The sequence below is a fragment of the Dipodomys spectabilis genome, unplaced genomic scaffold (genome assembly GCF_019054845.1).
Source record: "Dipodomys spectabilis isolate Male_0828 unplaced genomic scaffold, ASM1905484v1 ptg000051l, whole genome shotgun sequence".
In the NCBI taxonomy this organism is placed as follows: Eukaryota; Metazoa; Chordata; class Mammalia; order Rodentia; family Heteromyidae; genus Dipodomys; species Dipodomys spectabilis.
In genome coordinates, this window is record NW_024870728.1 from 8764665 (window position 1) to 8790048 (window position 25384).

Genomic DNA, 25384 nt, shown 5'->3' on the forward strand with positions numbered 1-25384 from the left:
CGATGACCCTGATGTGTCAGAGCTGGTCAGAGAAACGTGGCTTTGCAGCCTTGGTAAGCGCGCAAGCCAGGCCACCATGAACTAGCTGTGGTATATCTGCTTAGAGGAGGATGGCCACAGAGCAGGAAGGTCATGTGGAGAACCAGGAGGGTGAGAAAGAATGTTTGGAGCTTGTACAGCCCTCTTTTCCTGCTGGGAACAACTCCACAAAGCCCCCACTCACTCCCCAACACACACTCTCTCTCTCTCTCTCTCTCTCTCTCTCTCTCACACACACACACACACACACACACACAGAGCTCAATTCTATGCCATGGTGGAAGTTTGCCACATGAGCCAGTTCTACATCTCCTTGGCAGTCTGTCTGAAACAGCTGCTCTGGGTAAGGCACGGATTTTTCATCTTCATCTACATGCTGGCTCTCTGAAGTGCTGTTTGTGGGCATCACTTAGAAAGTCAGAGCCTCTAGCTCCACCCAGATCTGGGGTGTCTGTGGGAATGAACTAGTGGCTCCCTCCAGTGACTCCCCTGCACAGTATGAGAGGGCTGAATGTGATCTCCCTGATGTCTGTTCAGGGGACCATGAAAGCAAGGCTTCCCTATGCCGGGAATGTGCACATACACACAGGAGCTGCCTTAATTAATTAATCAATCAGTGTCATTTCTGGAACTTGAACTCAGTGCCCCAAATTCTTGCTGAGCTTTTTAAATCAGAGCTGGTGCCCTATCTCCTGAGCCACAGTTCCAGCCCAGCTTTTTTTTTAACTAGTTAATTGGAGTTGAAGACTTATGGATCTTTTTTTCCTCCTGTCTGGGCTGGCTTTGAACTGTGATCCTCCCACCTCAGCCACCTGAGTGGTTAGGATTATGGGTGTGAGCCATTGGTACCACCAAGCAGCTTCTTTTGTTTTTGTTTTCATCTTTAGTTTTTGCAGTGCTGAGGCTCCACCCCTGGGTCTGATGCACACTAGGTGAGGTTTCTACCATGAGGCCACACCTCCGGTGCCAGGGGAGCTACTTTAACCATGCAGAACCTTTTGAGGCACCCGTGGCTCATGCTTAGAATCCTAGCTACTCAGAAGGCTGAGGTATGAAGATCATGGTTCAAAGCCAGCCTGGGCAGGAAGGTATGTGAGATGCTTATCTCCAATTAACCACCAAAAAGCCAGAAGTTGACCTATGGTCAAGTTCAAAGTGGTAGAGAGATAGCCTTGATCACAAAAGTTCAGGGACAGTGCCCAAATCCTGGGTTCAAGCCTCACAACGAAAGAAAGAAAGAAAGAAAGAAAGAAAGAGAGGGAGAAAACAAAGAAAGAGAGAAAACAAAGAAAGAAAGAAAGAAAGAAAAAGAAAAAAGAGAAAGAAAGGAGGGAAGGAAGGAAGGAAGGAAGGAAGGAAGGAAGGAAGGAAGGAAGGAAGGAAGGAAGGCGGCTGGGAAGGTGGCTCAGTGGTAGAGCACTTGCCTCGCATGCATGAGGTCCTGGGTTGGATTCCTCAGCACCACATAAACAGAAAAAGCTGGAAGTGGCGCTGTGGCTCAAGTGGTAGAGTGCTACCTTGAGTTCAAGCCCTACAATGGGCCAAACAAAAAAAAAAGAAATTCAAAGAAAAAGAAAGAAAGAGAGAGAGAGGGAGGGAGGAAGGGAGGTAGAGAAAGAGAGGAGGAAAGAGAGAAGGGGAGTGAGGAAGGAAGGAAGGAAGGAAGGAAGGAAGGAAGGAAGGAAGGAAGGAAGGAAGGAAGGAAGGAAATACAGAAGCTCTCAGTGGCATGGAGGCAGATCCTCAGAGACTGGATGAAGGTAGTGACTGTGGCGGCAGATAGCTCTGGAGGTAAGGAAGCTGTTCCAAAATTGGTTGTAGTAATGGTGGAACAACTCCATGAATACACAACCTTTTCAACAGGTCACACTGAAAAGGAAAGGTCTCAGAAATACCAGCTAAAAATCTTTCTTTTTCCTTCTTTCTGTCTCTTCCCTTCCTTCCTTGTTTCTTTTCAGTAGTAATGCGTTTTGAACTCAGGGCCTCGTGCTTGCTAGGCAGAAGGCTTACCACTTGAGTCACAGCCCTGCTGTTTCTGCTTTTGTTATTTTCTTTAATGGGGTCTCCTTTCTTGTCTAGGCTAGCCTAGACAACGCTCTCTCCATGCCTGCTTCCCATGTAGCTGGGGTAACAGACATGTGCCATCATAAGCAGGCTTATGCTTAGGACTTTCTGCTTGAGCTGACCTTGAATCATAATCATTCCCAGCTCAGTCTCCTGAGTAACCAGGATTACAGGCATGAGCCACTATGGGTGTTCCAGCACAAATTGAAAACTTCTGGCTACAAAAGAGACCACCTGCAGAACCCTATCTTTTTGTTTGTTTCTTTTGAGGACTCTGGATATCCTCAAAATCTTGATCCTCCAAGTCTTGGTCTCCTAAAAGCTGGGATTACAATGTGCACCAGACATAAGAAGCAGAACTTAAAAAGGTAACTGATCAGTGACGGCTCTGTCATTCCAGTCTGGGTTGATTTATAGATAATGTTGAGAAGCTACGTTTGCTTCCACAAGAAGGCATTGACATGGGCATTGACTCCTAAAACAAGAAATGAAGCTCTCTCAGGACCAACTAGCAGCATCCAATTCCAAGGCTCTGTGTGCTGAGAATTCCAAATTGGAACTTAGATTTCCAGATGATATGATGTTATATTTTATATTTACTTCTAGACCTAGATTTATTCTACCTCTCTGAATATATCTATAGATACAGATCTAGATATAGATCTATATAGGTATTTCTAGATAGAGTAACTATATAGATATATCTATAGCTATAGATATATCTAGATATAGATATATCTAGATATAGATATTGAGATAGATATATCATGGTAGAAAGCCACAGTACATTATTATAGTCACCGATTATCAATGTAACAAGGAACTAAAATATTTTGACCTAGGGTCAAGACTTAGTCTACACTGTGTACTTGCTCCAAATCCTGCAATTTCTGAGTCAGCCTAAGTGCTTTTTCCCTCTGGATCAAGCAGCAAGTATTTTTGGTTGTCTCAACATGCTATATTTTATAGGTAAATATAAATTATTCATTTACAACCATCTCTTCTTTTCATAACTTCATACATAATAAATACCAAGGATTTGTTTTTGTTCCAAAAAAGCATAAGAAATTTTAGGGTAAGAAGCATTTGACATGTGTTTCTCTTCATGTAGGCCTTCCATTTACAAAACATGGTAGTTAAAAAAATAAAATAAAACAGGAAATACAGAACAATGAAATAAAAACATTGAATATTTTACAACATTTAATATAGTTTAAGGCTCCGCCTGGGCTACTTTTATTCTTCTAAAGGACGGAAAAGCAAATCCACTAGAAAAAAAAAAAGTAGGTCTCTGGAGACTGTTTCTTTAATAACAGAAGCAGCTTAAATGGTGCTTTGAGGAGAGGGGAGAGTTTCACCGTGAGAGTTGAAAGAGTCTTTCATGGTTCTTTGATTCTTCTTAACTAATAATTTGGTGACAGAATCCAGACGGGGCAATTCTGTTCTTATTGTCATGTGTGACCCATAACTTGGACAGAAGACGCCATCTTACTCTTGTGCGTGTTCTCTCTCTCTTTCTCCCTCTCCCTCCCTCCATTTCTTCTTCTTTCCCTCTCTCCTTCTCTTTCTCTCCTTCACTATCCGAATAGTCTGCTTTGGAGATTTTTAGCTATTTGTGAGCTGCATTAGCTGTGGCCAAGCTCACAACTTGTCTGTCCACTCAGGAGCAGCCAGATGCCACTCAGGACCGGAGCTAAGTCACACATATTTCCAGAACATGCCATCCCATCCCTCATGCATTGTGTCATCTGGGTTCCTTGTGGGAAATCTCCAGCTTTTACTTTGTAGTGAGGATTAAATTTAAATACAACAATTTGTATAGCATATGCCTCAAAATTTCAATCATTTTTGAGACTGAGTTGACAGGGAAGATAGGGAAAAGGATCTCAGATAAGACTGGAATTTAGAAATTGCCACATGCTGTGGTGTCCAATATGGTGGCCATATGAGACTAACTTCAAGTTTAATTCAATAATAAAAAAAGGAAACCCAGTTCCTTTGTTGTATTGGTCACATTTCAAGGGCTCAACAGCCACATGTGGCCAGTGGCCACCTATCTGGATAGCTGGATGCAGGACTCACGCAAAGACCATCTTCCTAGAAAGCTCTATTTAATGCTCTTAACGGCAGACTTTGATTGTGCCTTTCCTTACTTTGCTACTGGTACCATGGTTTCTTACAGTGTGACTTTGGTGTGTGTGTGTGTGTGTGTGTGTGTGTGTGTGTGTGTGTGTGTGTGTGTGTGTGTGTGTGTGTGTGTGTGTTTGCAACTCATAGCTTCCTCCTCCTTTTCCTTTTTTTTCTGTCGTTCCCACAGTTCACCTTCAGCTTTCAATTCTCTTGCTTCACACTCCCATGTACTGAGAAAGGAAAGCAGTAAGGAAGGAAAGAAGGAAGAAAGAGAAAAAAGGAGGAGGAACAAGGAAAGAAGGAGGATGGAGGGAGGAAGGAAGGAATGAACAAATGAACCAACAAAGGAGGAAGGAAGGAAAGGAGGGAAGGACAAGAAGGGGGAGGGGGAGAAGGGAAGGAAGAAGGGAGTGAGAGAGGAGGAAGGAAGGAAGAAGGAAAAGAAGAAAGGAAGGAAGTCAGGATGGAAGGAAGACACTTCCCTCGCCCCTCCTGCCCCAGTGTATGTAGAGAACTCTCAGGCCTAAAGAAATACTTTTCAACCCGGGAGCTTTGAGATCTAGAACAAATAGGAAAGTCAGAGAGAATAGTAAGTTTCCTTTCATGTCTTTTTTTCCCCCTTGAGCATTACAAAGCCTTGCCTAATCTCTTAAGGAAATGGTACCATCGATGAGAAATCTGATTTCTACCTGAGTCATGGTAGTTGTGGGTCTGGTGGAACGAAAACCCTTCCTGCCCCCACAGCAGGAATCTCCCAGCCAGCCTTCCTGTGGATAGCAGTTATTGTATTCTCTCTCAGCCATGGGTCAATAATTCCAGACTAATGATATTTGTAGGAACCGTAGCTGTAATTAAGTGGAAGATGGGGAGGGACAAAAAGAGAAAGATGATGTCTTGGAGAAGTCTCCGTAGCTGTTTCTGCCGCTGTTAGAAGAGCTTCATGGATGCTGACACTGTTAGTCTCGGGAAGGGCAGAGCATGCAAGGCTCTGGGTGCCGAGGAGTGATAGGAGCTGTTCAGGCCTTTGCTGAAGTCACGCCCATCTGCCAGGCATGCTGGCTAGTAGATAACTCAGGTGCTTAGGACAGGAAGTGAGTGTTTCATCCTCTGAGAAAAGGCAGAAAATTCCAATAACGTAGGCGACAACCTGGTTTATATTTTATATTCTTATTTTTCTTCAGAGGGTGAGTGATTTTTTTTTAGGCTGAAGCACATAAAACAATGAACAGCATTGGATTACTTTTGATCTTCAAGTAGCAACAGAGAGGTTCTCATTTTAAAAGAGGAATTCTGCCTCTGACAACCACATCTGAGCTTGAGCAGATGGTTAGGCTCCCTTTGCGATAGGACCAATGCATCAAGGTGACCTTGGAGAATAGAAGTCTCAGCCAAGCACTGCATGCAGAACCGTGGCCTACAGCCCTCTGTGCTCACTGTGATGTGAATTTAATCATTCTTTTAAAAAAATGAGTTGCCATACATGGTAGATATGTGTGACATATGCTTATAAACTAAATAAGAGGGAAATCATATTAAGGTAAAAAAGTCGCCAAATTTTTAGAACTCCCCAAATTAATAGGTTCCCATTAAATAATAACTGCATTCTGAAGTTTGGCACTGGTAGCTCATACCTGTATCCTAGCTTCTCAGGAGGCTGAGGTCTGAGGATTGTGGTTTGAAGTCAGCCCAGACATGAAAGGCCATGAAAATCTTAGCTCCAACTAACTACCAGTCAACCGTAAGTGGGGCTGTGGCTCAAAGTGGTAGAGCACTAGCCTTGAGCAAAATTGGTCAGGGACAGCACCCAGGCTCTGAGTTCAAGCCCCATGACTGGCAGGAGCCTAGTCTGGCCTAGAATTCAGGGATTCTCCTACTTCAGCCTCCTGAGGGCTGAGATGCCAGGAATATACCACCGTGCTCGAAGAAAGGCTATGGAGTACACGTGGGTCCAGGAGGGATGTGGCTCAGTGGTAGAATATCTGCCTAGTATGCAAGAGGCCCTGTGTTCCAGCCCCAGCATAGACAGACAATTTACTGTCATTACTAACTTGATTAGCTTTTTTTTAAAATCTGGCCCAAGTGGGCTTTTCAGTTCTAGGTTTTGATGAAATCAATTTATATTTGTATGCCCTCACTCCAAATAAATCAACACATGTGACCAAAGGTCAAAAAAGTGGATGATACTCTGCCAAGGTCACTGGAAACCATCTCCCTTCTGGGCATCCCAGCTTCCCTCTCTCCCTTGTCTTTTCAAGAAGGTTCATTTGGCTACAAGGACCATCTGGGTGGAATGAGAGAGAAAGACAAGACAGCATCTGTAGTAATCTCACAAACAAGAACAAAATCTCCACCGATGGGAATTCTCCAGCCTCTCTCTGTAATCCAGTCCTAATGTTGAGCAACCCTCAACATCAGGAAATTCTGCCATAAATAACCCCAATCCTTCATGCAGCTTAAACCCATTTCCTCCGGCTCTCTGCTCACTGGAGATGGGGAACAGCTGGCCACCATTCTCTGTACCCAGGCCCCTTTGTAACTGGATGATTGGATCCTGGCTCTGGATCACTGTCATAATGAGAGGGCTGACTGGTTCCATATTCTGCTGTCTACACAAGCATGTAAAATGGGAAGATAAAATTTGGAGCCTGCTGAGCTTCAGAAACATGCCATGAGAGGAGTCTGGTCCCGTGTCATGTCACCAGTCTGTTCACAGTCTATAAACTTGCAAGTGTGAGATTTCTGCATGGAAAAACCACATGTTTCTCCAGAGGCTGGCTTCACAACATGCACACAACATGAGATAACGCGGTCTCTGAAGGCCACTGACAACAGAACCCACAGAGAGCCCTTATTGAGCATCTTTGATGTTCTCATTGTATTATCTCATGGGCTCTTCACAGTGTACTAAGCATCAGGACGGCTCATGTTGCAGGTGAGGAAACTTAGCCCAGTGAAAATGAACTTGCCTGTGTTTAGCTGCCAGTGGGCAGAGGGTAAAAACCCATGTCGGAGTTCAGAACCTGTGCCTTCTATGCACCTTCCCAGCCAGCACAGGCCCCAGGCTCCATGTGCCTGGTGCCGATGCTGGAATAAGGCCCTTTGTTTCAACTATACTTGGCCAGAAGAGACCAAGAAATCAGTAAAACTCAGGTGCTGTGCTCTGGATATAGGGTAAAATTAAAGTTTAGAAGAGCTATAACCCTAGCTACTCAGGAGGCTGAGATCTGAAGACTATGTGTTGAAGCCAGCCCAGGCAGAAAAACTCGTGAGACTCTTATGTCTAATTAACGAACAAGAAGCCAGAAGCCGATTTACAGCTCAAGTGATAGAGGGCTAGCCTTGACTGAAAGAGCTCAAGGACAGCGCTTACCCAGGCCTGGTTTCAAGCCCCAGAACCGGCAAAAACAACAACAACAACAACAAAAATATCTCCAATATTGAATGCTTTTGTATACAAAATCTCATGAGACCCTAGCTCTCAGTGGCAGATTGAAAGTGATCCATAACTCCCAGCAATGTGACAGCTGGCCACGGATACGTATGTGGTCCAGCCCGGGGCAGAGCTGGGTACTGCCAGGCACCAACTGGTCAGATTGGGTGTGTCTTCCTGCCTCGGTGGTCCTGGCGGTGAAGTAGTGATGGGGTTGCAGGGGTGGCTTCTATCATTACCACCCAGCCATCCACTTCTCTCCTGTTTTTACTTCTACCCACCCTTATGCCATCACGAGCCTCCATATTTAGCCGAGGATCCATCTAAGCTCAGTAGTGGAAGGATTTGGAGGTGAGGATAACTAACATTCAGGGCTCTTGAGTCTACAGAGAAGGCCCAGAACCAAACAAGAGAAAACTCCACAGCAGATCAGTGCTGGTCAGCCTCCCCACACATACTTCCACAACAGCCATGGCTTCATGAGACTAAGCTGTCGGATGGGGGCATCCCAGTCTTTGGGTAGCAAAAGACAATCAGCCTTGGAACCTACACTATTTTTCTCTCTGGAATCTTCTAGACACCAGAAGTAGCAAATTGGCATTCCTATGCATTTCAGCAAAGCAATTTCAGATGCAAGGCAAGAGAGGGAGGCGGGGACAGAAGGAATGTGCAGCACAGCAAGCCGGCGGCAGCGATGGCTCATCAGCCAAATGAGAACCAGCGCCACAGCACCTCCTATAGACAACAGAAGCCAGAAAGCGTGGCCAAGACCAGCTACTAAACCATGTGTGAGCAAAGCATGTCTGCGATTAGCCTTTGGTCCACCAGGCTCTAGTGTGTGGCTGTGCTCTGACACTCCAAGAGAGCCACCCACGTCAGCAAAACCAAGTCTTAGCCACTCTTAGTTATCCTCACCCACCTAGCTTCATTCTCTCCACTGTGCAGTCAGGGACCCATCAAGAACCGTCCTTTCCCTCATCTCCCAACAGTGAACTCCCTCTTGAGGAAGGGGTTTGGCCAAGAATGAATAGGAGTTGGGTGTCCATATGCATAAAAATTTATCTTATTATTCATGCTCACAGTTCCCTTTCCCATTTTTAAACTCCCTTAACTTATTCCGGTCGTAAGCATGAAATTTATATGTTATATACTGTAATAAAAAAAAAAACCAAGCCCCACACTGACAAAAAGAAAGAGAGAAAGAAAAGAAGGAAGGAAGGAAGAAAGAAAGAAAAGAAAGAAAGAAAGAAAGAGCCTCCAAGGATTTTTGTCCTCCTTCAAAGTCCACATTTATGGTTTTCTGAGGCCTTTGAGACCTGCAGCTGTACTTCACTCTATAACAGAGGAGTCTGAAATCCTCTACTCACCATCAGACTTCTTAGCAACCATGTCTTTCAAAATGTGGGTTTAGTGTTTTCTTGTCAGGAATTCAGGAATCTGTGACGGGGAGATCTTTTTCAACTGAATTTTGATTCTCTGAGAAAGAATTTATCTTTGCAAATTTTTGCTTGACTCTTATGCTCATCAGTTTACCGGCCTTCCTGAAGTTGAACTGAGGAACTCTTTAAGAGCAGGAAGCCATGGAAATATCCATCTCTAGGGGCTGCAGGGTCAAATCCAGGTTCTGGCACAGTCTAGGCACTTCCCAAATATTGGCTGAATACTAAAGGTGTCATTGCAGAACAAGAGAGGCTCTGAAATACACTTTCCACACACAAGGGCTTCCCGTGAGAGAGAACAAGACCTGAAGAAAGCATTTTTTGGTCCCACAGACTTCTAGAAGGAAGGCTTGCAAAATGCTTGCCCTGACATTTCCAGAAAACAATATGGCTGAAGGTGTCAAGGTAGTCATACGTAACATTTCAAAACACTTGACTGGCTTAAATGTAAGGGTTTACCATTCTAAAATGGCTTAAAAAGAAAAGTAGTTCTGAACTATCTGTATGAGCTAAAGTCTCTCAAAACCCACCACTTATGCCCAGCATAAATGGGTCTTCTCAGAGAAGACCCATTGGATAGAAACAGCATCAGCCACATGAACAGGAGTAATAGCTGTTGTTGTAATAGAGGATGAGCATCCCCTAACTGAAAATCTGAGATTTAAAACGCACCAAAATGGGAAACTTGCTGAACATTGACATGAGTAGAAAATTCCACATTAGACTTCCATGTGATAGGTCAAAGTCAAATCACAAGCACACCACAAATAATACATAGCATTTTCTTCAAGCTATTCATGTATATAAAACATAAGTGGCAAATGAATTCTTTTTTTTTTTTTTTTGGTCCCCCTTAGGGCTTGAACTCAGGGCCTAGGTGCCAGTTCTGAGCTTTTACCCTCAAGGCTAGCACTCTACCATTTGGGCCACAGCACCACTTCCAGTTATCTGGTGATTAATAAGAGATAAGAGTCTTATGGATTTCCTGCCCAGGCTGGCTTTGAACCATGATCCTCAGATCTCAGCCTTCTGAGTAGCTAGGATTACAGGCATGAGCTACTGGTGCCTGGCCCATCAAATGGATTCTGAGTTTAGATTTTGATCTTAGGGCCCTGGGAGTATATGTGACTATTTCTTCCAGTTTTACGGGTAAGAACACCAAAGGTTATGTGGTGTGCCGTGTTGTTTAGCCTTTGAAGTCTAAGAAGCCAAGCATCTCTAACCCACAATGCTGCCTGCACAAGGACCCAACAAGACACAAAACACACAGAGCTCTGCCACTGCCCAGGCAGTTGCAAAGGGCTCACTACCACCAGACTTGCCACATATGGCCTGAATTGAACATCTCAGAACAAATACTTTAAAATAAGACAAAGTAGCTGGACACTGGTCACTTATGCTTGTAATCCTAGCTACTCAGGAGGCTGAGGTCTGAGGATTGTGATTTGAAGCCAGCTTTGTCAGTATCCTGCATGAGATTCTTATCTTCAGTTATCTAGCAAAACACTAGAAGTGCAAGTGTGGCTTAAATGATAGAGTACAAACTTTGAGCAAAAAAGCAAAGAGACAGGACCCAGGCCCTGAGTTCAAGCCCCAGTACTGGCACTAAATCAATTAATCTTTAAGTAAGATCAAACAAACCATAGTTCATTCCTCCAAATTAAAATGAAATAGCAGGAAAGAATTGAAAAGAAAAACACTGTCACTCCCTTTCTATATACGGACCCTTCATAAATCTTTTCAGTAATACAAAAAGCTAAACATTCTTTTAAAATAATATTACTGACCAGTACTCATGTACACATGACCATTTATACAGCTAAGTGGTCAGAAAACATCTGACTTAGGAAAAACATAACCCAACGAACTCTAAATACAGTAAGAAATATGCTTTAAAATATGCTATTATTAAAAAATCTACTAGCGGGGCTGGAAAGGTGGCTCAGTGGTACAGTGCTTGCCTTGCATGCATGATGCCCTGGGTTCGATTCCTCAGCACCACACAAGCAAAAAGTAAAAAAAAGCCAGAAGTGGCGCTGTGGCTCAAGTGGTAGAGCGCTAGCCTTGAGCTGAAGAGCTGAGGGACAGCGCCCAGGCCCAGAGATCAGGCCCCACAACCGGACCCCCCCCCAAAAAATCTACTAGCTTGTACTGTTATAATGCCTGCCAAGAGCACTAAAAATTGCTATTGATTATATAATGACAAAGACTGTGCTCCAGGAATGAAAGGCTGGTTCAGTAGTAGGACATCTTTTTAATTTTTTTGTAAGATTAAAGGAGAGGGAAAAAATGTATGGTTCACTCACTGGATAAAAAAAAAAATTCAGTAAAATTCAATCATGATTCAATAAAATATATCTCAGCAGACCTGTTCTAAAAAGGAAAAAAACCTACATGAAATATAATGCCTTGTGATGAGATATTAAAGTCATTCCCTTAAAATCACGAGCAAGACAAGAATGCTTGCTGTCGGCATGGGGACTCCATAATTTACTGGAGTTCCTTGTCTCAGTGATAATGCAGGGGGTAGGGGGGTGGAAAGAAAACATGCAAGACTGAGAAAGGAAGGAACAAAGGTTTATTTCTTAATTATTTTCAAAGCAAGCCCAATGAAATAAGAGGTAACAATTTTGTTACAATTATTAAAGTGTGTGTGTGTGTGTGTGTGTGTGTGTGTGTGTGTGTGTGTGTGTGTGTGTGTGTGTGTGTGGTATGGGATTTGAACTCAGGGCCCTGAGATCTTTCTTGGCTTTCTCTGCTGATGGCTTGAGCCATGACTACTAGATCCAGCTTTTTGCTAGTTAATTGGGAACAAAAGTCTTGAGGATTTCTCCGGCACTCTTACTCAGATTTTAAAACAAAGTCACCAAGAGAATATGCAAAGTCCAATTGCCTTCTTATGCACCAGTAGAAAACAATACAAAAGCAAATCCAAGCTATTATTTTAGTTTTACCAGAAATAAGGTATTTAGGAAGCAACACTTTATGGAGAAAAATTAATAAACTCTGCTGAAAGGCATTTACATAGAGGTAAGTAAGTGGAAAGACATGCTATATTCAGAATCAAGAAGAGCTCATATCATAAAGAGGTCAATTATGTACTAATTAACTTACAGTTTTAATATAACTACAAACAAAATTATATTAAAATGAATCTACAAGTTATTTTAATTTCTTTAGAAAGTAGGAAAATATATACTGTAGAATTTTCACTAGTTCAAGGGAAAATACCTTTTTGTGTTTGTAGCTAGTAATTTTTTTTTTTGGTCAGTTATGGGGCTTGAACTCAGGTCTGGGCATTACCCCTGAGCACTTTTTGCTCAAGGCTAGCACTATACAAGTTTGAACAACGATTCCACTTCCAGTTTTTGAGTGGTTAATTTGAGAAGAGTCTCATGGGGAACTTTTCTGCCTGGGCTGGCTTCAAATTGCAATCCTCAGATCTCAGCCTCATGAGTAGGTAGGATTACAGGTGTGAGCCACTGGTACCAGGTGCTAGTTATATTTTATGGGTGGAGAATACTGTCAATAACTCACTGTATATCCTAGAAAATTTAGAAAAGGAAGGACAGAGGTGGGTTGGGGGAATGTGTGAGCATGGAGAAAGAGGTGACATTGATCAAGATGCCTTGTATTCATTCATTCATTGTTAAGTGGCAACTCCTTTGTACAACTACCTAAAATAATATAAAAAGGAAAAAAGATGCATTGTATTCATAAACTGCTTTGTTAAAAACAACTCCTTTGTACAACTACTCAAAGATAATAAAATTAAAAAATAATTCAACACAGGGGCTTTGCTGCTGATGCCTAAAATCCTAGCTACTCAGGAGAGTGAGATCTGAGGATCACGGTTTGAAGCCAGCTCGATACAAAAGTCCATAAGATTCATATCTCCAGTTAAACAACCAAAAGCCAGAAATGGAGTTGTGTCTCAAGTGGTAGATTGCTAGCCTTGAGCAGAAAAGCCAAATGAGGGAGTTGAGGCCCTGAGTTCAAGTCACAGTACCTGCACAAAAATAAAAAATTAAATTAAAAGAATAAAAATGTATAAATTCCTATACTGTTAATTAAGAACCAGATCAAGCATTTTAAAATGGTAGTTTGGTGCCCCCAGATGGAATTCTACTTTAGGATCCCTTTGCTCCCATCAGTACCATGAGAAGACGAAGACCAAGAACCAAAGCAAAATATACCCAAGACAGCCTGTCGGTGGTCCAACCACGACCTGAAGCAAGAAGAAGAGATATTCCAAAGCAACTTTTTTTTTTTGTCAGTCGTGGGGCTTGAACTCTAGGCTTGGGCGCTGTCCCTGCACTCTTCAGCTCAAGGCCCAGTGATCTACTGTTTTAGCCACAGTGCCACTTCGGTTTTCTAGTGGTTTACTGGAGATAAGAGACTCACAGACTTTCCTGCCTGGGCTGTCTTTGAACTGTGATCATCAGATCTCAGCCTCGTGAGTAGCTAGGATTACAAGTGTGAGCCACTGGTGCCTAGCTCCAAAGCAACTTTTAAGGCAATAACAACACTATATGCTAAAAATTTGCTGGAGGGAAGGGTATATAACAGCCAACATCTGCTTTTCTTAAGATGTTCCTGAACTCTTGAGGAATGTATTTTTCTTTTCTTTTCTTTCTTTTTTCTGGCAAGAAAAGAAGAGATATTTTTGAAGCCAGAATTTTTTTTAGTGCATTAGGAAAACTCCAATGGGACAGAAAAGCATTATGTATTTTAAGCTCTAGGCATTTCTTGAGGTGGTTTGGAAAGAGTATGGGGGATGTACAAAGGTTTCTCCTGGAGTGCTTGGGCAAAGACATGGGGTTGCCATTCTAGTTCATTTAGGAAGTTACCAGACCACTTCACATGGCTTAATAACTATTTCCTTTGGGTGAGGATTGTAACCCAGCCAATGGATATTTGGGACTCCGTCACAAAATCATCAGTGGTCATTGCGTAAAGTTCTATTATGGAGCCATGTTAGCAATCTTAGAAACCTCCTTATATTTGCTAAAAGTCCAAACTTCCCTCTTAGGAGAATTTTCTGAATAGAATGACAATGGTTTAATTTTTTATTCTTAAAAAAAAAAGAGGCTTTGAAGCTTCTTCTTGTGGAGAATCAGGAGTAACACTTAATTCAGTACCTCAGACCCTTTAAAAAAAAAGTATATGCTTAAGCTGGGCCTTGGTGGAGGAGGCTGAAATCTGAAAATTGAGGGTTCAAATCTAGCCCAGATCCCACCCCCAAAAAACTCTATGAGACTCTTATCTCCAATTAATCAGCAGAATGCTGGAGGTAAGCTCAAGTGGTAGAGCACCTATCTTGAGCCATAAAGCGAAGAGATAGTACCCAGACTCTGAATTCAAGCCCCTAAACTAGCATAAACACACACACACACACACACACACACACACACACACACACACACACACACACACACACACGGAGTTCATATTTAAATATGTACTTAATGAAGGTTTAAATGTGGATCAAATTATAAATTTCACGTTTAATTTGGCTTTCCTCTGGTTGAATGCTATACATGGTGGATATATTTCCTGCATAGGCATTTGCAGTAGACTTTCCATTACTCTCCTGCTAGACTTTAGAGCTTGTGGTTCTGTTTTTCACTTTACAGAATATAGTTGAAGCCGGGCGCTGGTGGCTCACGCCTGTAATCCTAGCTACTCAGGAGGCTGAGATCTGAGAATCGTGGTTCAAAGCCAGCCCGGGCAGGAGAGACCGTGAGACTCCTATCTCCAATAAACCACCAGAAAACCGGAAGTGGCGCTGTAGCTCAAGTGGTAGAGTGCTCGCCTTGAGCTGAAGAGCTGAGGGACAGCGCCCAGGCCCAGAGTTCAAGCCCCACGACCGACAAAAAAAAAAAAAAAAAGAATATAGTTGAAAAGAAAACCTTTTACAATGGATTTGATAAACACTTTCTGGCAATGAAAAAACTACCTGTGAGAGAACATAAATCAAACAATATTAAATAACTGTTCATGGCAAGTGTTTGTGCTGACCTTAGGCTCAAGACAAGTAGCTATTAGAATAGGAGTCCGCTTCCATGTCAGAGCCTAACTCTTTCTACTAGGAATTCAGTTTACATAGAGCAGAGCTTCTCCTTTATGATCAGAAGAGAATTCTCTTTTTCTTACTTGTAATCTTCCTTCTTTCCTTCCTTTCTTCTTTCCTTACTTCCTTCCTTCTTTCCTTCCTTTCTTCTTCCTTCCTTCCTTTCTTCTTCCTTCTTTCCTTCCTTCCTTCCTTCCTTTCTTCCTTTCTTTCTTTCCTTCTTTTTTTTTGGTCATTTATGGGACTTGAACTCAGGGCCTAGGCACTGTCCCTGAGTCTCTCTGTGCTCAAGTTAGTGCTCTACCACTTGAGCCATAGCACCACTTCAGGTTTTTGAGTGATTAATTGGAGATAAGAGTCTCATCAGTACTATTCTGCCTGGGCTAGTTTCGAACCACAATCCTCAGATCTCAAACTCCTGAGTAGCTAGGGTTACAGGCATGAGACCCCAGCACCTCTTGAAAGAGCCACCTGAGATCTGAGATCTGAGGGCCCTTCTACTTTCTGGGTCTTGTTCCTGCTTTGAGGCTTTAGCTGGTTTGGTGTAAATTAAAGTGAAATAAAACCAACAGAGAGTATCTAGCATCAGATATAGGTTTGCTTTGCCCCAGTGTTACAACAATGAGCATAGTTCATTTTAAATTACAAGTTAGAAGCCAGGTTCCAGCGGCTCACGCCTGTAATCCTAGCTACTCAGAAAAGTCTGAGATCTGAAGATTGTAGTTTGAAGCCAGCCTGGGCAAAAGAGTCCCTATGAGAATATCATCTCCAATTAACCACTCAAAAACCAGAAGTGGAGCTGTGGCTCAAAATGGTAGAGTACTAGTCGAGCAAAAGAGCTCAGAGGCAGCTTCCTGGTTAGTGGGGCTCTGCTCACACCCGTAATTCTCAGGAGGCTCAGATCTGAGGATCATGATTTGAAGCTAGCCTGGACAAACATGTTTGTGAGACTCTTCAGTTTACCAGCAAAAAGCCAGAAGTGGAACTGTGGCTCAAGTGGTAGAGAGACAGCCTTAAGTGGGAAAAGCCAAGTGACAATGTGAGGCTCTGAGTTCAATTCCTGGTACTGCTGGAACAAAAAAAAAATAACAAGAGATTTCATTAGACTTCAGGGCTATATGTACTGCATGGAAACCTGTTATGAGCAAAACGATGAATGATTTTGAGCCTGTCTGTAATCGAAGGGAAAACAGACAATTGGACAGGAGATTGAAAATACAGTGTATGAATTTGCTTTACTCAACACCGCCAATTGGAAGTTACTTCCCAGAATCACACACAAAACAATAATAATTTCAAACACAATAATCCCTAAAGCTATAAATCAAGAGCCCATGTTCAGGACAAATGGATGCTTCTCTTTGGACACTTCAGTGCATGCCAGCTGGGCAGAGAGCATAGGACAGGGAGGAAGGGAGAGGCAGAGCAGATCCTCTAGGGACATGCAACTCCCTGTTCCCTGCAGGGTGCCCCGCTGGCCTGCAGTAGGCGCTGTGACGAAGATGGCTGAACCAACTGCTCTAGTACTGACTTTAAAAAGTTATTTGTAATATTATCGAGTCACAATCAGTTACAAGGATAGTCTCAAATGTCCTGTAGTTTGCTGGCAAAGGATCAGTTGATCTTACTCTTCATGCTTCACCTCAATAAGTAGATTCAAGTACCTGCTATGTTCCAGGAATATGTTAGGCCTCTCCTCTACCTCCTCCATTCAGAGCTCAAGGAAAGTGATGGATATAATGTTCTAACTACTGTTATGGGCAAGTTCTTCAACATAGCAGAGGCCAGCACACTCTGGTTGTACTAGGAGACCCTTAAAGACTTCTTGCCGGCAGCCACCTGCCCAGTTTCCTTTCCAGAAATTTCCATGAAGTATTTGGTTCTAAAACAGCAATTCCAATAGTTTATGCTCAGCTCCTTTCTACACTAAGATTTTTCCCTTGTTTCTCCCATCATTACCTTCCCTGCATTTCTATTGCTTTCTCTGCCTCAGCTTTCGTTTAATAGCTTCTTTCTTCCTCCTGAGGTCCTTTAGCCATCTACCTTTTATGTATTATGTCCTTGAGTCTGTTAAATTTTGCTCGTGTGTGTGTGTGTGTGTGTGTGTGTGTGTGTGTGTGTGTGTGTGTGTGTGTTGGTACTGGACTTGAACTCAGAGCCTGATATAGCCCCTAGTTTTTTTTGCTCAAGGCTAGTACTCTACCACTGAACTATAGCTCTACATTTGTTTTTTTGTTTGTTTTTGGTCAGTCATGGGGCTTGAACTCAGGGCCTAGGCACTGTCCCTGAGCCTTTTTCCTTAAGGTTAGCACTCTCATTTTGAGCCACAGCTCTACTTCTGGTGTTTTGATGGTTAATTAGAAATAAGAGTTTCACAAACATCCCTGTATAGACTGGCTTTGCGTTCACAATCCTTCTATCTCAGCCTCGTGAGTAGCTAGGATTATAGCATGAGCCATTACTGCCTGGCTCACATCTGGCTTTTTGATGGTTAATTGGAGATAAGAGTCTCATGGATATTCCTACCCAGGCTGGCTTCAAACTGTGGTCCTCAGACCTCCGCTTCCTAAGTAGCTAATATTATAGGCATGAGCCACCAGTGCCCAGCTTTGAATTCTGACTCTCTGTGAGCCATTTGATTGGCTCTGTTAGTCAGATTCCAGATGGATGGAACTCCTGCTGGGCCATTCCCTGAGTTGCTGCCCAACTTGTCTAAGATTGCCTTTGGCTCAGTGATTAATTCTTAATATCTAAGCATTAATAATTCTTAATAATGATGAGAGCTCATGATTCACACCATGTGACCTCTGACTTAGGAAGCTGTTTGTGGTAGCTTTCTTCCTAAGTCACCTGTGTGTGAGAAAGACACTCAATGAAGAACCTGAAGCAGACGTGAAGATTTGGTTTCATGTCAGTCCTGCATTTGCTGCTGGTAGAATGTAATATCTCTATCTCTTAAAGACTTTTCTGCACAGGTATCATCGTCAGTTCCACTACCAATCCATCCGTCCCTGCCCTCCCCCCACCAGACACTTGAGATTTTTTTTCTTAACACAGTGCTCTAAGTTGCTAATTGTGATTGACAATGGAACAGATTGCCGGAACTTAAATTCTACAGGAAGCCACATGAAGGCTTGGCCCGCATACAGCTCTTGGTTGTAGCCCAACTTTTCAGCCTCAGTTGCCACAATTATTTATATAACCTGTGCTGAAAATTCTCCATTCTAGGACTGGGAAGGTGGCTCAGTGGTAGAATGCTTGCCTTGCATGCATGAGGCCCTGGGTTCGATTCCTCAGCACCACTTAAGTAGAAAAAGCCTAAAGTGGCACTGTGGCTCAAGTGGTAGAGTGCTAGCCTTGAGCTGAAAAGCTGTGGGACAGGCCAGCCCAGAGTTCAGGCCCCACAACCAACAAAAAATAAATAAATTCTCCATTCCCCTTTCCAGGTCACCCCTCCACCCACCTCGAGAGGCTTGACTTTAGAGACTGAATCAGCGCAGTGCCCAACTTCTAGCTTTCGTAGAATTTGGCCCAAAGGGAGCACAGGTAAGATAGAGGAGAGAAGACACATGGAACATGAGTTTGAGATATATTTCCACCACGCCTCCTTCCTGGCCTATGGTTATCTTTCTCCACAAAATACTATTTTTTTCTTGTAGTGCTGCGGATCTAACCCAGTACTTGACTGCAAAAGAAGGAAGCCAAAATGAAACACAAGCAGAAGTGGCCTTATTTCTTCAGCGTGAAGAAAGCATGAATATGTAACACGGGCAGGGTGTGGGAAGGTGTGTGACCAACACTTGTCCTGGTACACCCTGGCTCCAGGGACCTTCCTAATCATCACTTAAACTAACTCTTCACTCAACAGTTGCCTATATGTGTTAATTCAAACATTACCAAAGATGTATGGAAAGGCACTTGTAGAAAGATGTTATTTATAAGGCAAAGATTGGTAACAAAGCCATCAACAGTCTGACTAAATTATAGTATATCCATATGGTGGAGTTACAGGAGCCATTCAACATCATATTTGAGAGTTGGGGATGCGGCTCTGTGGTAGGGTACCTGCCTAGCAGGCTTGAGGCCTTGGTTTCAATTCCCAGCACCGTAAAAATGTATTCAAAGTTTTGAAAAATTACTGAATAAATACATTTGGGCAGTGATACACAGGCATTGGCTAAACTTTTTTTCTTTGTGCTTTCCCAAGTTTCCTCCTCTGAGTAATGATGATGTCTATAACTAGAAAAAAAATGATCAAATGCATGCTTTCGAGTTGGCTTATTTACTCTCTCAAACCTGAACATCGCACTAAGAATAATCAAAATTGGAAGTTTTGAGTTGTTGGTTTAGTTATGACCAAGTCAAAATGTCACAACAGCTGTGACCACGCTCCAGAGCCACTACCCTTATACTGAGCACCCAATCAGGATCTCAGAAGAGACAGGAAATGAGGGGTGCTCACCTGTATGCTGGATTCCTCTGGGCTCAGACCTGAACATTGCTTTGTCTTGCTTTAAAAGTTCCTTGAAACAAGTTTACTATAGCTACTGTAAGAGAGCAATGGGTCTAGTCTACTATACCCATTTTGCAGATGGAAGAACAGAGGCCTAGAGAAGTGATAGATAGCTAGGGACAGATGTCAGTCTCCTGAGTGCCAGGATGAATTATTTGTCTTCTTTTGCAAACCAGCACATCCAAAGGTAGAGTTTTATAGATCAACAGACTACAAATATTTATGTATAAATAGGTTTTTACAAGTATTTCAAGAGAGACTTGAGAACTACAAAGACTTCTAAAGACAACTTATTTCTGGTCTGCTCCCCAACTGAACTTCAGAAGCATGGGTGAGTAGTTTTCAAAATGTATTCATTGACTACAGTGATATTTGGAAAGACCATCTCTAGTCTAATGTAATGGAAAAGACAATGCAACTGTGCTGTGCTGGATAAGCCAAGATATTAGAAATCAAAATACCATTGTATCCAAGGTTGGCTTGATCCCAGGACAAATAAACATAATTTTGTTAGGGACTTTGTGTCCCTCACCCTATTCAAAGATCCTTACGTAGCAGAGCTCAGAGAGCATAATTTCCAGGGATTACAAAGAATGCTTTCCCTTGGCTAATCCAGAAAACTGGTTACCTTGCTAGCTGCAAGCAATATTTCCCCGTTCTACCCATTAATCAACCTGCCAAGCCAAGTCATACATCTTACGCCCTCTCAGTAAGTCAGATCCAGTAAGGCCCTGAAAGTTTTCTTTAGAAGATGCTCAATAATAAGAAATTTATAATGTGAAGTTCAAAGATCTGGCTTCCCTTAACTACATACGCAGTTATCTGGGAACTCCCCCAACAAGTCACTTAACCACCACTACCCCCCCCCCCCCCAACTCAGATCTCCTGGGAATTCTCCCAAATCCAGACCACTCATTCAATAACAGGCTTATACAAGCCCAGCCCAGCCCAGCCCAGCCCTGGTTTGTAAAAGATATAGTTAATCTTTAAGCTGAAAGTGTGTGGTGCTGCAGTATGTGGAGTCCATCATTTCCGCACTTGTCCAGTATTAAAGATTAAAGTGGAAAGAGAACGCTGAATTAGATTTGTTGAGCTCTAAGGTTACTCCAATGAGGGAAACAATTTCTCTCTTGTGTGGAGGCTCTTAAATTAATGTGCTCCAGCTGCCTTCTAGGCTATGGGATGTTTTTCAGTCAGTAGTCACTGTTTAAATTTTTAAATCCATTGATTTTTCTCTTGCAATTCACACTCGAATATTCACAAAATTCACTAAGCACTGACTATATGCCAAGCCATGGGAAGAAAGCTATGAGGAGAGTAAAATTCCTGCATTCTTAGAACTTACATCTACCAGAGTGGAGAGCCAAGGGCGCACAGTCATATTTACATAGTGTGATAAATACTGCAAGGAAAAACACAGGAAGTAAAGAGACACTAGCTGTGAAGGTTCCCCTCTAGGAACTGACCTTTGAAAGTTGCAGGGGGGGGGGGTCACTAGAAATCAACTCACCTGTAAAAAATTCATGAACCTCTCCCTTATCAAATGCCCTTGAGTTATTTTTTCTATTATTACATACATTATTTTTTATTTTGAATTTTTAGCTCTCTTGTTCTTCATCAAGAGATGTAGTGAGTAATGTTCTGTGTTAGATGGGAATTGAGACACACCAGCCTCCTCTGTACCTAGACACTTCAAGCAGCAAGAAGATACCTGGGCAAGAAGCCTGCTTAGCTTGCTTTCAGGGAGGAACAGGATCTTTCTGCTGAATTTGAGGTTCTGTTATCACAGGTGATGTATAAACCACTTTGAAAAGCACTTGTAGAAATTTTTGCTCTTTCTTGTCCTCCTGAATAAGAGGCTACAGGCTTGAGAAGAGAAAAACAGAAGCCGTGTGTGTGTGTGTGTGTGTGTGTGTGTGTGTGTGTGTGCACAAAAAATGACCCACTGCCTCCCCAGCGGATGGACTCTGATTCTTCAACTTTGTCTCCTTTGGGGGACAAGAGGAGAGGAAAGACAGGCGCGTCCCCAACTCGTGGTAAAGTTCCTAGCTGGTCACGTGGCATGGAAAAGGAATCATGAAAGGAGAAAACAACTTTACACAGGAAGTTTTCTCTGAAATGTGATCCACAAACTCCCCTCTCCCCTCTCGGGTGTATTCTATCGGGAGTGTAATACTCTAGCCGCAGGAGACCCAGCTTTTTCCTAATCCCTCACTAAACCTAAATAAACATCAATAGATAAGGAAGTGCCACCAGAAGCTTCTAGGAATAAGAAGATGCAGTGTGAACGGGGGTGGGGCGGGGGTTGGGGGGCAGGGCAGTGCCCACTCTGGGTGCTTTACTTCTGTTCTGATCTGCATGCGCATCTTGGGCCAGCGCCCAGGGCCGGCCGCCCAGCATCCCCGGCCGGCATCCGCAGCGCGTCTGGTCCCCGTCTCCCCCCGGGGAGTCCTCGGGCACTGCGGCATCGCGGGCACACGCCGGCCTCCCCACCCCCACCCCGCCCCCAAAGCCGCAGCGCAGCGGGTTGTGTCACTCGGTCTGGACGCCTGGAAGAGCGCACCGCGGCGTCCACGGACAGACCCCGAGTCCGGTGACCCAAAGCCCATCGATGGGCAGGAGGGACCCCAAGACTCTGGGGGAGGGCGAGATCGGGGTGCTGTTAGGACCCCATCACCGGGGGGGGGGGAGGGTGGCGGAGATTGGACATCTCTTTAGGAGCGATCTGTCGCCGTGGAGTTGCGCGGGGCGGGGGGAGAGGGCTGCGCCCCGCGCGTCCCCCAGGGGAGAGCCGAGGACGCCCCGCGCCCGGCCCGTTACGTAACCCTCACCGGCGAAGGACCGGGAGAACGCGGGGCGCACCGGTGCTCATCCAGGACGGTAATTCACAGTCCACCCGGGCTGCACCCAAAGGCTCTAGGTGGGAAGGAGACCTAATGGGGGGGGGCGTCGGGACCCGTTTCCCTCCCCTCCCCCGCACCCCGGCCCCCTCCGTCGCCACCTCCGCGGCGGGAGCCCGGTGCCCGGCGGTGATGCCGCCCTCCGGGCCAGGCCGTCCGGTGGCGGAGCCCTGCCGAGCCCCCCTCCATCCCCCGGCGCACACCTGCCCGCGGTTACCTGCGGGGCCCCGCCGCCCCGGCCGCGGAGCGCGGCGGGGTGCTGTCCGGCCGCGCCCTCCGCGGGGCCCGCAGCCTTCCCGCGGGGCCCGTCCTCGGGCGCCGGGAAGAGCCCGCAGCGGCGCTGGAAGCGCGCCACGAGCTGGGAGTCGCGCAGGTTCCGCAGCAGCTCGGCCATGGTGACCGCGCTCGGTGCCCTCGGCCCGCGACGCCGCCGCCGCCGCCGCGCACCCCAACCCCGTGCCCCGGGAGCGCGGGCGGGGCCCCGCGCCAGCCAACAGGTGCGCCGCCCGGGTCCTAGCGCCCGCCCGCCACGCCCCGGAGCCCCGGCTCCACCCCACCCCTCCGCATCCACGCGGGCGCCCGCGGCGTGCCGCCCGCCTGGCCCAGGCACGACAGTGGGTGGGGTACAAGCCCCCCACCCCCGCCCCACGGCGCCCCTCTCCCTCCCGGGCCGGCGAGGGCGGGGCTCGAGCTCGCGGGTGCACCTGCCCGAGCCCCTCCGCCGGCGCCGCCGCCCCGCGCGGGCTTCCGGCGAGTCTGGTTCCCCGCGCGCCCCGCGGGTGATTAGGGGCTATCCCCAGTTCTCTCCAAGTTCACTGGGGTGCAGAATTTCCTCTCGCTCAAGAATCCAGGGAATTCAAAGTGGGCCCCGAATCCGACCTCGGGGGGAAGGGGGTGCTGTCACATTCAGGGGCGAGGGCTGCAGCGCCCCGCTTGGGGGACATGACGACATTGGCCACGGTCTCCTGATTCTTTCGCTACACCTCTCAGATAACACACTGGGGGGAGCGCAAAGCATTGGGGGGGACTTTAGACACCTCCTCCCCAAGAACACGCGCTGAAACTGGGGAGAGGATCAGGCACCCCAGCCTACTCCTTCCCTCCCCCCCCTCCCCATCGCTCTCCCGGGTCTCAGATCCTGAGGACCGCCCCTGCACCTCCCCGGGGAGCAGGTGGCCGCGGTGAAACAAGATCCACCTGGGACCAAAGTCCGACCCCGTGCGCGCCCTGGTCTTGAGTGAGCAGCAGGCTCTGGTGCAAAGCCTACTATTCGGCCGCACAAACGACCATGACAGCAACTGCCTGGTCACCGCCGGGTTTACTCGGTGGTCCTTTGATAAGATCCAGGAGGTTGGGGCTGAAGCTCTAAGGACGACCTGTTGGTTCTTCCCCTGTGCCCTGTGCTCCGCTGTCCTTGCTTCCTAGCTCCATCAAGGTCAAGGTGGCCGAGAGGGTAAAGGTCCCTTGGAAGACACATTTCCCTTTCATAAGAAGAGGCACAGGGTACTGTCACCCCCCAGCCCGGTCTCACTCGGAGATGTCTGACTCAGGAGGCAACAGCCTCTTCCCCCAGTGCTCAGCGGTCATTTATAGGCCCTGAAACCCAACCCTGTGATTCAGTTTTAAAAGCTGGGCTTAATAGCAATTCCCAACTTGTTTTATGTGTTAAAAGAAATGATGTTCTCCCATTGGGGCCCTGTTGCATTGCCTGTCTCCAAAATCCAGGCCTTCGCCTTGTCTTTCTCCCAATAAAGGAAAGAGATGGAATAAAGCACGACACACTTAGCAGAGGTAACCCTAGACTTGGATTTCCAGGCACAGGGTTTATGGTTTGGGGTTTTTTCACATCTGTCACAGCATTCCGTGACTCATGATGTCCCCTGAGATAAACCAACTGTGTGCCTTATTTTCATTCTGTGATGAGGCAACAATCCTCACTTATTTCTTCTAATGCTCTTGTGAAATAATCTTTGGAGAAGCTGGCTGAGGCACCTGTCGGGTAGTGATAGCAATATAGTGTGTGGTGGGAAACTCTGAGAATTTACCACTGAACTTTTTTTTTTTTTTGCAGTATTGGCTTTTGAAACCGTGGCCTCTCACTTGTTAGACTGTTAAGAACCTCTGAGCTGGGCCTCAAACCATTTTTTTTTTGTTTTTTGCTGGTTATTTTGAGGATAAGATCTTCCTTTCCACCTGGCTGGGCACCTGGACCGTGATCTGCCTGCTTTAGTCTTTGCTTAGTTTGCTGGGATCACGGGCACACACAGCACATCTTACCTATTGGAGATGAGGTCTCTTGGGCTTTTGTGCCTGGGCTAGCTTGGAACCTCTGTTCTCCCACTCTCAGCCCCCTACATAACTTAAGTAGGCTCTCACACTTTCTACCTGGGCCAGCCTCAGACTAGATTGTCTTACCCACATCTCCTGAGTAGCTCGGACTGGGGAAATCTCACTAACTTTTTGCCTGGGGCTGGCCTTGAACCTTAAACCTTTTGATCTCTGCCTCCTAATGCTGGCATCACAGATGTATGACAACTATGCCTAGCTTTAGTTCTTTGCTGACTTCACACTAATACTGGCTGAAGGAAATAGATTTCCCCTCCCTTTTATAGGGCATAAACTCAGTGTTTTGTACTTTGCTCAATCATGCATGCATAATTATTATTCAATGGCATTTTACTCTATTTTTGGCACAAAATCTCACCATGTAGCCCAATGATTGGGATCTTCCTGTCTTCAAGTTTGGGATCTTCCTGTCTTCACTTCCCAATGATGAGATTGCAGACATGCACCCAC

General features: G+C 45.2%; 1 protein-coding gene across 1 annotated transcript in view; it reads right to left on the reverse strand.

Annotated features, from left to right (window-relative positions):
• Sgpp2 (sphingosine-1-phosphate phosphatase 2) overlaps nt 1-22987 on the reverse strand; it is an 85944-nt gene extending 62957 nt beyond the window's left edge. Inside the window, exons 1-3 of the mRNA XM_042679124.1 lie at nt 22806-22987; nt 22100-22123; nt 2316-2321 (exon numbers count right to left, since the gene is read on the reverse strand). Of these exons, the coding sequence (XP_042535058.1) occupies nt 2316-2321; nt 22100-22123; nt 22806-22982 (207 nt within the window). The 5' untranslated portion in view covers nt 22983-22987. The remainder of the gene's footprint in view (nt 1-2315; nt 2322-22099; nt 22124-22805) is intronic.
• Nucleotides 22988-25384: the final 2397 nt, after the last annotated feature.